This window comes from Sesamum indicum, linkage group LG11, assembly GCF_026168435.1.
Source record: "Sesamum indicum cultivar Baizhima isolate 11 linkage group LG11, ASM2616843v1, whole genome shotgun sequence".
NCBI lineage: Eukaryota > Viridiplantae > Streptophyta > Magnoliopsida > Lamiales > Pedaliaceae > Sesamum > Sesamum indicum.
The window spans coordinates 12,435,834-12,448,511 of NC_142667.1; the positions used below are offsets into that span (position 1 = coordinate 12,435,834).

Here is a 12,678-nt window from a genome sequence, read left to right on the forward strand (position 1 = left end):
GTATAATTAGATTTATTTCGATTATTAATAAATGGGTAGGGATCTACCTAACCAGATCTAAATGCAAACGATTTTAGGAGTGGGGAAAAAGAAAAGAAAAGTCATTTAATTTTATTTAATTAAAAAATATTATAAACGTGTTGGAAAGAGAGAAGAGAGTAAATGACACGCATTTTCCACGTCACTCTGGATATGCTCCGAATATTTTCTCTATCCCGCTCTGTTGACATCTACGGCGCCGTTTAGGTAATTCCTCTGCCATTCCATCTTATCTCCCCCACACGCTAATAATTTAGTTCTTTATTCACCACAAACAAATGACATAATAATAATAAGTGTAATTTACATCTATTTTTTTTATAAAATTTGGTATAATTATGAATATTTTATTATTATTTAAAAAATTATAAATACCCTCTAATATTTGATAAAATTATATAATTATTGGATGGAGGTATGAAATTGTCAACTCTACCCTTACTGAAAATATAATTTATTTTGTAAATAAATTTTAAATAAAAATTAAATTTATTCATAAATATTATCCAATGGCAGCTTCAACACGGGTCCTAAACAAGACTTTCATTCAGCGATGGGTTTAAAATGGGCATAAAACAAGACTTAAGATCCATTCAAATTCACAAAATAAAAGTTCATTTCGAACGAGAACACTATAATCTGAACTCAAACATGCCCTATTTAGACCAAATTTAAGACAAGTCATAATTACATTTGTCCCATTTTTCGTCTCTAAATTTAAAAAATAAAATAAAAATATAAAATTATTGAGAGCTCGACCAAATTAAAAAAAAAAAAAGAAAAAAAAAAGGTTAAACTAATTGTACAAGTAAATTAAATGACATCATTAACGTTAAAACAAACAAGTTGGTTGAAGTAGGACATAGTAATTGGTTGCGTCCGAGGAAAAGAGAATGAACAACATTAACTAATTAAAATATAAGTTTTGAGTTAAAACGTTTTCTTGTGAATTTAATAGATCACAATTCATGAGTACAAGTAACAAACCTTAGACTCACCTAAAGATTAAACAATTTACATCCAAATTCTTGATGTGGAAACGAAATTCAGATCGGAATATTTGTCGTTTAAAATATTATTATTTTTAATTCATACGCTAGGAAATATATGTCTGGTGATTTAATTTATTTATTTATATTTTATTTCGTGATTAGTATTTAATATGGTGGAGTATTGAATGATGATATTTAATATTTCATAATTATATAGGGTGGAAGTTAATTAAATTGATTTAAATGCAGAATTAGTGTGAGAGTGATTTAATTAAGAGGGTTGTTATTATAAAACTTTTATTATTATTATTATTAGAAAAAGAAGAAGATTAAGAGTGTGTTGATGGGAAAAGTAGAGTCCAAGATGCAACAAACACTGAGGGCCAAACGCTCCCCAACCCACAATTAGCTTTTTTAACCCAAGAAAAACAAACTTCTTATTTCCTCTCTCTCTCTCTACTCTTTCTCTTTCTATATGTATATGTGTGTATGTATATATGAAGTGGAAAGAGGAAAAGAAATATTCCAAGAAATGTGAAGAAATTCATTGGTTGGTCAGATAATGTTATTAGAAGCAAAAGCACATTTTAACTTCTCCTTGAAACTCCTCTCCTGAGTGATTTTGGTGGCCGCCTGCTTCATCTTCTCTCTCTAGATTTCTGCATTTCTGCTTGTACAAACCCCCTTTTTTTTTTTTCCTGTTTTCTGCGGCTGAAATCTTTGCCTACTTTCTTGCGTGGTAGTTCTTTAGTCTCTTCGAGTCTTGATCTTTTTCTCTTATTTGCACATATGCTCTAATTCTTGAGCTGAAAGTATTTCGTTTGTTTCTGAGCTTAATTCGGAAGGGGGTTGCAGAAAACCGGTTGTTTGACGGAAAAAAGACGATCTTGACGGGGTTTGGGCTACTGGGTCTTCGCAGATTCTAGTAGTTCTGTGAGAATTCTCAGGAAAGCTTGAATTTTGCTGGGTTTTTGCGGTGAAGAGTCTCTGGAAAGTTCAACCTTCGGTTATTCGTAGACGGTCTTGATGGCTTTGTCGGCGTGAGAGTTTTGAAGTTTTCAGCTGATTTGGAGGAAAAAAGAGAAAGAAAAACAGGAAATAGGAGATAGTGTTATCACATGTCACCGGTTCCAATTGATACCGTAACTCTTGAAACGGCGTCGCTTTCTGAAGGTTCGCGTCGCTTTGCTGATCTTAGAGGGGTCCAATGGCGCATAGATTTGGGGATTTTACCTTCTTCCCCCTCTGCATCCATCGATGATCTTCGCCGGGTTAACGCCAACACTCGGAGAAGGTAAATAATTTTGACTTTATTTATTTGGGGAGTAATTTTTTGTGTTCTTTCAATGATCCTAGTTCCTATGGGAAAGCTTTGAGAGATTTTCATAGGTCTTTATGTTTTCTAGTTAGCTTAGAAGTTTTTCATTAATATTGGTGTTTTTGTCCAGGATTAAAGAGACTATTTTGTGGTTTTACTCTTCTAGGTTCAAATAAGTGGTCATGGAAACATTTGTGTTTCAATCTTGGGATGACGTATATTAGTATGAATTTAATGCCTCTGTTCAGATTATCGAATTGTCGGTTACTACTTCATCTTAGTTCAGATTCTTTTATAAATTGTTTCCAATGTGTGTAAAGTTTCATAAACTCTGGAGCTTAAAAGTTAAATCAATCATGCTTTTTGTTTAATACATCATTCTTTCGTTAATTGTATGTAGCTGCGGGTTCTGGTATTAGTGGATTGTAGAAAACTGGAAGTAAGGCAGCTGGGTTTAATCTTTGATTAAATGGCATAGCTATCACATCAATCTTAACTCAACCAAGTGTTGGGGCATTTTGTTTTGCTGGTTTTGTGTTAAGGTAATCTAAAATTAGATTTATTAACTCTATACAGGTACGCTACCTTAAGAAGACGGCTTCTAGTTGATCCACATGTGCCAAAAGATGGTGGTAGTTCTCCTGATCTTGTCATGGATAATCCACTTTCCCAAAACCCAGGTAGGATTTCTATGTTATTCTTATTTCACATTATATGAGGCTCCTTCTGACTCTACTGAATCTGGCTTTATAGATTCCCTTGTTGCCTGCCTTTCTGAAACTTCTCCTCCTTACTTATCTTCTGGATCTTGGTTTTAGTAGGGAAAACACTTAGTAACAGATTTCTTTGCTTCAAATTTCTAGCTTTGTGCATCATGTACACCTTGCTTTTTCCCTTGTTTTTTCATAAATCCATGGTCCAAACATAACATTAAAGTTTCGCTTTTTTACCTTTTGGGTTCGGGTTGGTATGTGACTTGCACTAACCATTCTTGTACGGAACCCAGTTAGTGATTGTTCCCCTTTACAAAGTCTGAGTTATTTGTTATTGCTGTTTATCCCGCAGACAGTATGTGGGGTCGATTCTTCAGAAATGCTGAGCTGGAGCGAATGGTTGATCAAGATTTGACACGCCTATACCCTGAAAGAGGCAGCTATTTCCAGACAAGTGGATGCCAAAGCATGTTAAGACGAATTTTATTGCTTTGGTGCCTTAAAAACCCAGAGTATGGCTATAGACAAGGTAGTTAAAATTACTTTCTTTATATTCAATTTCTGGTGCACCTTTTTGCAACTGTTATTAGTCACACTAATTTATTGTGTTGTGATATTTCTAAACTTAGGCCTGTTTTATGTTTTTGCTGGGGAAGTTTAAATCATACTTTTTTAAACTGGATTAATAGGATGAATTATAGTTTTAGGGGTTCTTTCTATTTAACTTAATTCGAATTGTGAATATCAATAATCTTTACTGTCAGTTTGCAGCATGATGTCCTTTTTTTCAGGCTAACTATATATAATTTCCCAATCATGGCATAAACTTGAAGAATATAGTTGAAATATCTATCCATAACTCTGTAGTTATTAAAACAACTAAGTTGATTCCTTGAACCTAAAAAGTTTCTGTCTACTGATGGTCAAGGCCGAGGAGCATGCATTGGTACTTGTTATAAAATGTTGTCGATTTTTCAGCTCTTTCAACTTATCCATTTCTTCTTGTTCTTGTTTACAGGTATGCATGAACTTTTGGCTCCTCTTTTGTATGTTCTTCAAGTTGATGTGGAACTTCTCTCTGAAGTCAGAAAAAAGTATGATGACCACTTTGCAGACAAATTTGACGGGTTCTCATTTCATGAAAATGACTTGACATACAAGTTTGATTTCAAGAAATTCTCGGAATCTGCAGAAGATGGTAATGGAATTGGAAACAGTTCTGGAAAAGCTAGTAGTCTTAGTGAACTTGATCCAAAAATACAAACCATCGTTTTACTGAGTGACGCCTACGGAGCAGAGGGCGAGCTTGGTATTGTCTTATCAGAAAAATTTATGGAACATGATGCCTATTCTATGTTTGATTCTTTGATGAGTGGGGCTGGTGGTGCCGTTGCCATGGCAGAATTTTTCTCTCCTTCTCCTTTCAGGAATTCATATAGTGGATCTCCTCCTGTAATTGAAGCTTCTGCTGCCCTGTACCACTTGCTTTCCATTGTTGATTCATCTCTTCACAGTCACCTTGTTGAATTAGGAGTTGAACCACAATACTTTGCACTCCGTTGGCTACGTGTATTATTTGGACGGGAATTCTGTTTGGAAGATCTTTTGGTGATCTGGGATGAAATTTTTGCACGTGAAAATTCAACATCGAACAAAGCCGTTGATGGTGATGCTGATTCCAACTTTGGAGTTCTTGAGTCACCAAGGGGGGCGTTCATTTGCGCATTTGCAGTTTCCATGATACTTAATTTGAGGTCTTCATTGCTTGCCACAGAGAATGCCACCACCTGCCTCCAGAGATTGTTGAATTTTCCCAGTGATGTAAAACTTACAAAGCTGTTAGCGAAGGCGAAATCCTTGCATGCCTTAGCGCTAGATGCAAACAACTCAATATCTATACATATTCAACCAGGGTCGTGTGATGCAAGAAAATCAGCTGTTACAAGGGGTCATAGCCTTTCTCTGGATTCAACTTCTCCGAGGACTCCTCTAAATATGGTATCTGATAGCTACTGGGAAGAGAAGTGGAGAGTTTTGCACAAGGAAGAAGAAAACAAGAAAGGTGCTGCGGAAGAACAAATTCCAAACCGTAGGAATGGTTGGTCAGAGAGAGTAAGACTGCGCCTGTCTAGAACGGCATCTGATCCTTCCCCATCCAAGAAAAACGATAGGACCAAAATTCCAAAGCCATCTGTCAGGAGAAGTTTGTTGGCAGATCTGGCACGACAGCTTGCCTCAGATGATGAAAAAGAAAATAATGGGTCCGATGAAGATTTTGGCCACCACGATCCGTTGGAGGCTAATGGACAAGATGTTGCTGACAAGAACTATGAGAATGAAACGAGTGATAAGAACTATGAGAATGAAACGAGTGGCGCTGTCAGTGAAGAAAATTTTTCCAATTTCTCAGATCCAACTGGTCCGACTCATGGACATAGTGATAATGAGAATGAATCAGGAAGAAGCAGCGTTGCGTCGAACTCATCAATTGATGAAAATGATGCCGAGTCATGTGGGACTAACACGGAATGCTCGTCTCTTCCTGTCTCCAGTCCCCCTGATGATCCCTCATCAAAATGTACAGAGAATGATGATTCCGTAGGAAAATTAGCAACGTGGCCAAAGGAGAGGAAACTTCTATCTGCTAAATTTCAATGGTTATGGAAGTTCGGAAGAAATGCTGGTGAGGGAACATCTGAGAGAACAACTGCTCCTCAAGATGCAAAAGCTTGCAATGGGGGAAGTCATCAGAACAATGTGGCCAGCATTTCCTCTGCTGACGGGTGCGACCGCTCATCTGGAACCAGCAAGGGAGAGACGGTTGACCAAAATCTGATGGTTAGCTTGAAGAATCTTGGTCAATCCATGCTTGAGAACATTCAGGTACTAAAAATGTTTAAATTCCTTGTCTCTTTCCTATGATAAATTTGGTAATGGTTGTTCCATTACCACATGAGCAGAATTCTTAGTCCCTTAGTTTCAGAAAGCTGATGTTGAGCTCCAACAGCTGCCCTTGACCTGTTAATTTCGGCCTTTCAGGTGATAGAGTCTGTGTTCCAGCAGGACCGAGGTCATATGGGATCCTTGGAGAACTTCTCGAAGAATGGTCTTGTTGGCAAAGGACAGGTTACAGCCCTGGCCGCTCTCAAAGAGCTTAGAAAGATCAGCAATCTCTTGTCTGAGATGTGATGTATTTATGTGTAGATTCTTTTAATTTATTTCTCTCTTGAGTAAGTGAATAAACGGTCATCCCTCCGGCTTTTTCTTGTATCAGGTCAAATTTTGTTATTACCAAAAATGTCATTGTAAATACAGATTTTCCATCAAATAAGATGAGACTGTTCGCTATGTTAATTAGTTTTCCAATGCAGCGATGAATCACGGGTCGCTCCAAAGATATTCTTTTTCCTCATTGTGGGGTGGTTAGATGATTGTTGGAATTGTTCCAAAAAGTATTGACTTCCCACCACCTAATTTGTTCAACCAGCCAAAGAGGACGTAAAATAACGTATTTAGCTGCATTTACCAGTTAAAATTATGGCAGATAGATGGTTGAAGTGTTCCAAATAGTTATGACATAATATGAATTCAATGCCCATGGTGTTCTCTGCTTTTATTTGAGAGGATTAGAATTGGTCAAAAGATCACTTGAATGGAATGGGAATGAAAGGTGGAAAACATAAAGGCCGGATCATGTATACAATCTGTTTCAACATAACTGATTCACTGTAATCATAATCCTAACACAGCTAAGACAGAAGTATGGAAACTTGAATTGATCAGCACACGGCTTGAAACAAAGTAGGTATGATACTCCTTAATCCCCCTTGGTTCAATGGCTATATGCTTTTCAATTCTGTTTGGAAGAAGTGAAGTAATGAAACCAAAGACAATCACTTGGATTTCTTTTACATTCCCCACCAGCTTTTGCCAACTTAGCCTTGCTCAGCTTCAACAGGATGCTCATTCTCATCCTCTCCAACAGGTTATTCCCCTAGCATGATCCCATTGTGAAAATTAGACCTGCAAACCGTATATACATGAATAGACAGATATGTCTGTGTCTCCGGACAGCTGTTATACACCCAATATAAGTTGAAACTGCTGTTCAAAAATTGCCCATGTTGCATTGCCATGTAAACCCTCATCCCCCAGTGTAAAATCTAAGATGCATTCATTCACTGGGAATAATTGGCGTCCATCAAGAAGAAGAAAATTGCTCAAGTAACAAATATTGAATCCAATAAAAGAAGCACAAGTTCTTTAATCTCAGTCTTTTGTTTGTTGTAAGGCCTGGGATTTTGTGTTTGTGCATTTTAATTCCGGAACACATTCCTTTAAGTTCCTGGAGTGGTGCCAAAATTCAAGTGACTTCTGCAGGTAAGTTGTAGGTAAAGGCTGCAACAGGTTGCATAAATGGAATAACCGGAACTGCATACAGGCCAAGCCCATCATTCATCCGTCCATACATAATCAGAACCCCAGTTCCAGTCACTACATAAGCATCAAACTCCTCCTCAAGCAAAAGCCTGTCATCATCTGCCGTGCCTGCTTCAGTATTGGATTGGTGAGTAAAACAATAGTGTCCGTTGCTTGCTTAAGCTCACTTAGCTAGCTCACTCAACAAGAAAGATACCACTATTGCTTCTTTGAGAATTATTTCAATTTTCACGCAGCTGAAGGAGGAAAGAACTAGTACTGCAATCTTACAAAAAATATCACCATACCATTTGTATGATTGGATTTTTGTTTCATCTCCTTTTCGTTCAACATACACATACCACTTGTGTATAGATGTCATCATGAATCTTATTTAAAAAAGTATTTTATACTATACTTGTTGAATAGAGTAGGAGATGAAATATAATTTGCATCATAAAATTCGATTCTGACTTCTATCTCCAAGTTCCAACACACATAATGACACAACCCATAGAACAATATAAATTAATTCAATTACCAAAGATTTCTCGATACAAACTCATTTAAAATTCTTGATAATCATTATATTTATTTTATTTATATAAAATCATATCTACTTAAATATTAAAAAAATAGATATAACTCAAAATTATATTTAGTGAACTACTGATTTCTTTTGCGCACGTGTAAAATGTGCTAAGATCACTAATGTTCAGCAAAACTGCCACACCAACAACTCTATAATGAATTGAGTTTGTTAAAATTTGATGGTGTTCTAATTAATCTTATGAGAGAAAAGTATATTAAAGGAAAGGCAAAAATGACAAATAGAAATTAATAAGATAATGAAGTCGTCATTATGTTGAGATTAAAATTGGTTAAGGAGCAAATTCAAAAGATACATCCTAATTCAAAGAGCAACAATTTTGGTTGATACTTAATCCCAAAAGTCTGGTTGCATATGTTTATATTACTGAAGGAATGAAAAGCATTTGCAGACTTCAAGCAAACAAGATATCATGATATATTTTGCATCGTGGTGGGATTTCTGAATGGACTCGTTTGTATTCTATCTGGGCATTCCAGCTTTGTTCTGTGCTATCACCCAGAATACATTAAATCACGCGGAAGATTCGACCATCAGTAAGAAAAAATAGCGTATAAATTACTATCTCAGCTTATTGATTATTTGAGAGCGAGAGAAACTACAACTATGACTAAAACAACATAATCTCAGAATATACATTCTTTGGTCAGGCAGAATAAGATGCCGAGCAAACATGTTTAAGTGAACCACATGAAATGAACTTCATATCAAGTTCCACCAACGATCCATATGATACATTTATCGGCTTGCTCAGTGGCTCTTTTTTGCCCTCGATGTTCAGTTACTCCTTCTACCTTTGCCATGCTTTGGATATCTACAAGGGTCGTCACTCTGCAAAATGGGGACAAAATGGGAGGAATGAATAGCACTTTCAGCCAGACAATAATACAACTTCTTTTTCCAATTCAGATATCTTGAGGCATTATATTTCCAAGAGTCGACATGATTTTTGCAGCACAAATAATTCAACAGCCATTCAGTTGGTTTTTAGATCTACTATTTGCATGACGCAAAACTCTCACATGCAACGAGATATTGCTAAGATATAAGATTATGCAAGACTCACCCATTTTATAACTGAGGTTGAGGTTCAACCTTCCTCATCCTCAGAGTTAGATGTATCATCTGCAGTGTCTTCATTATCTTGAATTTTCACCTCCATTTCCACCATTGGAATTGGATGTATGGGTGACGTACCTACATTGCAAAAGAGCACACATTAGAGTTATATATGTAGATAATGACCTCTCTATACACTTTCATCACAAACAGTTGTTTTTCTTTTCCTTTTCTGGTAACTATGTCCAGCTATTCAAATTAAATTATAATAGAAACATTTCCAGACAACAAATTTAGGAGAGGGCTCCAGCATAACCAAACTGCTTTAAAATACGTGGTCCAATAACAATTATATATATATAAATGGGCATAGAAAGAGAGAGTTTCATGAGAGAAAATCTAATCAAAAGTTGCCCTTTCATATCTTCATAAGCAAGAACCATTGCTATAGATTGCACAGGCCTGCCAAAGGACGAATGGACTCCACCCCTACTTAGACTAATATCTTTCCAATAGTGCATGAATAATTGCAGAAGTGTGAGAAGTTAATCTAATGTCTCCCGGTATCAAGCAGGTAATCATATCTCAACTTAACATGTTCATGCACTCACCATTTTCAGAAATGTCACATTATTGATAGATACCAAGACTCAATATTTGCTTATGCAGGTTATCCTTGAAGAAGTTCATGATCAAGAAATTTTTGAGTGAAAAGGTCAACGAAGATCATCCAAAAGATCAATGGCCAGTGACACTGACCACCCAGTAGCATACTGAATAAGCAGGCAGAAGAAGTTTGGAACAAATTTATTCCAGTTCCAAAAGTTCCCTCCTCCAGCTCTAATCACTAAGACTTTCCAGCCTCACAAATTTTCCTTCAACCAAGGGCCTCTTTCTGTACACCCTCTCCTTTTATTGTTATGGTCTCCAATCAATCATCATGATTATTGAATGGCATTCTCTAGCCCTTCACTCCACTAGGCATAAAGCTACCCCCAAGCTCTGCACTCCCTTGGTACATACATGTGATACTTGCAATTGTTCAGGGAATAATAAATTGGATGATGGATTAGAAGTCTCAGAGGGTTTCCTATTTACCATTCCAAAGTCTTGTAGAATTGATGTCTGACCTGAAAAATCTTTACCAGCGCCCAATTTTCTGTACCCTGGGACTCAATGTCCTCAACAAGTTGAAAGTTCATCCAATATAACCATTATAAAAGAATTTCATAGGTAGCAGCAGAAGAACCAAATAATCAAAAACATCAATACCCCCCCCCCCCCACAACACCCCCAACCAAAAGAAAAGGGTAAGGAAAAAAGATCCAGAAACAGAAAAAATCCAAACAAACAAAAGCAAATTAACGAAATAACTTTTCAGAGACCACTTCAATCAAAATAACTTTACATCCTGTCCACTTAACCTCTCCAACTCCTAGCTGATTGAAGTTCAATAGCATCATGTTGTCCCTTGAACTGTTCGAATTTGCTTCAATTGTTAGCTCCTTACACCAATTGAATTGATTTGAAGATTTTTTAGAGGGCAAAGTAATGCAACTGAGACCACAAAGCTAAACTTTTGAGCAGCGAAGAGTTCTGGGGTAAATGGAACTTATTCAAGCAATTATTCAATGTCGAGTTCAGAGAATGATTATAACTTCAATCTCACAGATCCCCAACCCAACCCCACCAAAAAATACGAAAAAAAAAAAAAAAAAAGGATACAAAACAAAAGCCCACAGCAATCAAGTAAATCGCGTCTAACTCGATTACCTTCAATGAAAACAGCGGAGGAAGGCCAGCCTTTTGCAGACGTAAGGGACATCTGTTCATCCTCCGACAACAAGTCGTTCTGTATCCGCCGATTCCTCGTCGTACCAGAAGCAGTTAACTTCCCGATTACCTCAATCATGCTGCCTGCGGGGTGGTTGCGCATTGATGTAGCGCGTGGTGGGACCCAGTAGGAGTATCCCGGAAGGAAGGGGAGCCAATCGGGAGCTGCGCGGCGTACGATGATGCTATGGATGGCTTCCTCGAGCTTCTTGATGCCGACAGTGATGACCTCAGCGGAGGCCTCCGTCGAATCGGGCTGCGATGAAGACGCAGCGTCGAGGTCCACCTCGATGAGCTGGGCTTGGTGAGTTTTGTTGGAACGGTGGCGGTGGTGGCTGATTAGGGCTGTTGGCGGGCGGAGAGAAGCGCGGGATAGGGATTGGGATAAAAACCGGGACATGGCCATCAGATTATGGAAGTGAAGAGAGAGAAACGGAGAGCGGTTTCTAGAGATAGAGGGAGGGAGAGATTGGGTGACTGCTAAGTCTGTCTCTGTGTGCGTATATATGTTGTGCGCGATGTGGATGGAATGTGGATAAAGGGTTGGTTTCGGGTAATTGGATATCGGGTCAGGATCCAAATCTGGACCGACCTCCCGGACTTCGGGGGGTTAGAATTAGATTGTCTATAACCCTATGGACGGTGACTATATTTACATATTTTACTAGATATGATGGCACGCATTATCAGTACGCATATTTTTTAATAATACTTTTATTCTAATAAAGTATATAATTATTTTTTATATTAAAATTTGTTATTTCTTTACAAACTCAAATGCAGAATTATTTGGTAACTTTTTTAATCCATAAATTATTTATACATATTTTACTCAAATTAAAATTAAAAATTATCAAACTTATATAATATATGTTACAAATTCACACGCAAAAATAAATACTATTATGTTATTTCAATTAACAATAAGTTTAAATAAAATAAGATTAAATTTAATTTTTGAGTCCATGCAATTGCATTGAATTAATTTTCTAACGGAACTTGATTGAACAGTTAATTTAATATGAGTTGGGAAATTGAAGGGTATTTTTTTTGTATTATAATAATTTGGTGTAGTTGTATTATAATAATTATAAAGGGGTTGTGGCTAAAGGGAATGGATAAAAAATTGAATTAATTTGAAGGGTATTTTAGTGAAACATAATTTTTGGTGTAAGTGGTATGATAACTGTCCTTTTGTATCTATAAATCCCCTTCTTTTTGTAATAGTATAGATAAAAGATACTTGGTAAATTACAACTGTCTCCCTTGAGGTATTTATAATTATGTTAAATTTTAGGGGAGGTGGTTGTAATTTGTCCTAAAATATTTTATAAATTTGCAAACTTTTTATAAAAAATGCATTTACCTCTTTTAAAATTCGATATAATTATAAAAGTTCTTTCAGACGATGATGTATACATTACTCATTTACCCTTGTTGAAATTTCTTGAGGGTAAAATGCAAAAAAAAAAACTCCCCGTGTCTTTGCGAAAAGACAAAAAAATCGCATTTGATCTGACAATTGGCTACACACTCTATTTTATTTTGTAAGATATTGCAGACGTGCCTATGTCTGTTAAATGACCCTAACATTGTTAACTTTTTATGTGATTGACTGTTACCCTTACATCTCATGACCGTTTGATCCGTGTTAGATAAATAACAAAAGTTGGATGTGATCAACAATTTACAACC

At 36.6% G+C, this 12,678-nt stretch overlaps 2 protein-coding genes across 2 annotated transcripts; one reads left to right on the forward strand and one right to left on the reverse strand.

Moving 5' to 3' along the window:
* Positions 1 to 1,444: 1,444 nt before the first annotated feature.
* On the forward strand, positions 1,445 to 6,416 carry LOC105173889 (uncharacterized). The gene is made up of 5 exons (XM_011095792.3): positions 1,445 to 2,325; positions 2,926 to 3,029; positions 3,415 to 3,591; positions 4,081 to 5,945; positions 6,102 to 6,416. The coding sequence occupies exons 1-5, from the start codon at positions 2,150 to 2,152 to the stop codon at positions 6,249 to 6,251; spliced, it is 2,472 nt and encodes an 823-aa protein (XP_011094094.1). The 5' UTR covers positions 1,445 to 2,149; the 3' UTR covers positions 6,252 to 6,416.
* A 2,212-nt stretch (positions 6,417 to 8,628) lies between these two features.
* LOC105173891 (uncharacterized) lies at positions 8,629 to 11,481 on the reverse strand. Its single transcript, XM_011095793.3, has 3 exons — positions 10,924 to 11,481; positions 9,158 to 9,288; positions 8,629 to 8,922 (listed from the first exon to the last, which is right to left on the reverse strand). Exons 1-2 carry the CDS (start codon positions 11,387 to 11,389, stop codon positions 9,182 to 9,184), a joined length of 573 nt encoding a protein of 190 aa, XP_011094095.1. The 5' UTR covers positions 11,390 to 11,481; the 3' UTR covers positions 8,629 to 8,922; positions 9,158 to 9,181.
* Between the last annotated feature and the right edge of the window lie 1,197 nt (positions 11,482 to 12,678).

Bases quoted from the DNA above. Each gene is read 5' to 3' on its own strand.
- LOC105173889 (XM_011095792.3), top strand. From the start codon at position 2,150: ATGTCACCGGTTCCAATTGATACCGTAACTCTTGAAACGGCGTCGCTT. The intron at 2,326-2,925 runs GTAAATAATTTT...AACTCTATACAG, and splicing joins AACGCCAACACTCGGAGAAG to GTACGCTACCTTAAGAAGAC. The intron at 3,592-4,080 runs GTAGTTAAAATT...TCTTGTTTACAG, and splicing joins AGAGTATGGCTATAGACAAG to GTATGCATGAACTTTTGGCT.
- LOC105173891 (XM_011095793.3), bottom strand. From the start codon at position 11,389: ATGGCCATGTCCCGGTTTTTATCCCAATCCCTATCCCGCGCTTCTCTC. The intron at 9,289-10,923 runs GTAATCGAGTTA...TTTGCAATGTAG, and splicing joins CTCCGCTGTTTTCATTGAAG to GTACGTCACCCATACATCCA.